Consider the following 470-nt stretch of genomic DNA (forward strand, 5'->3'; position numbering starts at 1 on the left):
TGAGAATCAAGAAAATACAGCGGTGATATTGTTCAGCTTCTTGGGAACAGAACCTGCCCTTATAACTTGCAAGTTCACTCTTGCCTCTTGCGTGTCAGACCAGCCGATGTTCAGGAGCGCATTAGGTATGAAAGGAGAGGGTGGCCCTCTAGACAATTCTCTGGTACCGCCTGCGGGAGGACCTGGCGGGCGACGTCATGTCCGGGCTGGTCATTGGCATCATCCTGGTGCCCCAGGCCATCGCCTACTCGCTGCTGGCCGGGCTGCAGCCTGTCTACAGCCTCTACACGTCCTTCTTCGCCAACCTCATCTACTTCCTCATGGGCACCTCCCGCCACGTCTCTGTGGGCATCTTCAGCCTGCTCTGCCTCATGGTGGGGCAGGTGGTGGACCGGGAGCTCCTGCTGGCTGGTTTCGACCCTGCCCAGGACAGCGCCGGGCCCGGGGACAACGGCAGCGCCCTCAACGCC

At 60.2% G+C, this 470-nt stretch overlaps 2 protein-coding genes across 2 annotated transcripts in view; one reads left to right on the forward strand and one right to left on the reverse strand.

The window, feature by feature from the left end:
• The window catches only part of IDUA (iduronidase, alpha-L-), a 14027-nt gene that overhangs the window by 10187 nt on the left and 3370 nt on the right, over window positions 1-470 (reverse strand). The gene's annotated exons all lie outside the window — the stretch shown is intronic.
• Window positions 1-470, forward strand: part of SLC26A1 (solute carrier family 26 (anion exchanger), member 1) — a 6006-nt gene that overhangs the window by 3005 nt on the left and 2531 nt on the right. The window contains exon 2 of the mRNA XM_006771444.1: window positions 153-469. Within this exon, the coding sequence (XP_006771507.1) occupies window positions 153-469 (317 nt within the window). The remainder of the gene's footprint in view (window positions 1-152; window position 470) is intronic.

The sequence above is a fragment of the Myotis davidii genome, unplaced genomic scaffold, assembly GCF_000327345.1.
Source record: "Myotis davidii unplaced genomic scaffold, ASM32734v1 scaffold665, whole genome shotgun sequence".
NCBI lineage: Eukaryota > Metazoa > Chordata > Mammalia > Chiroptera > Vespertilionidae > Myotis > Myotis davidii.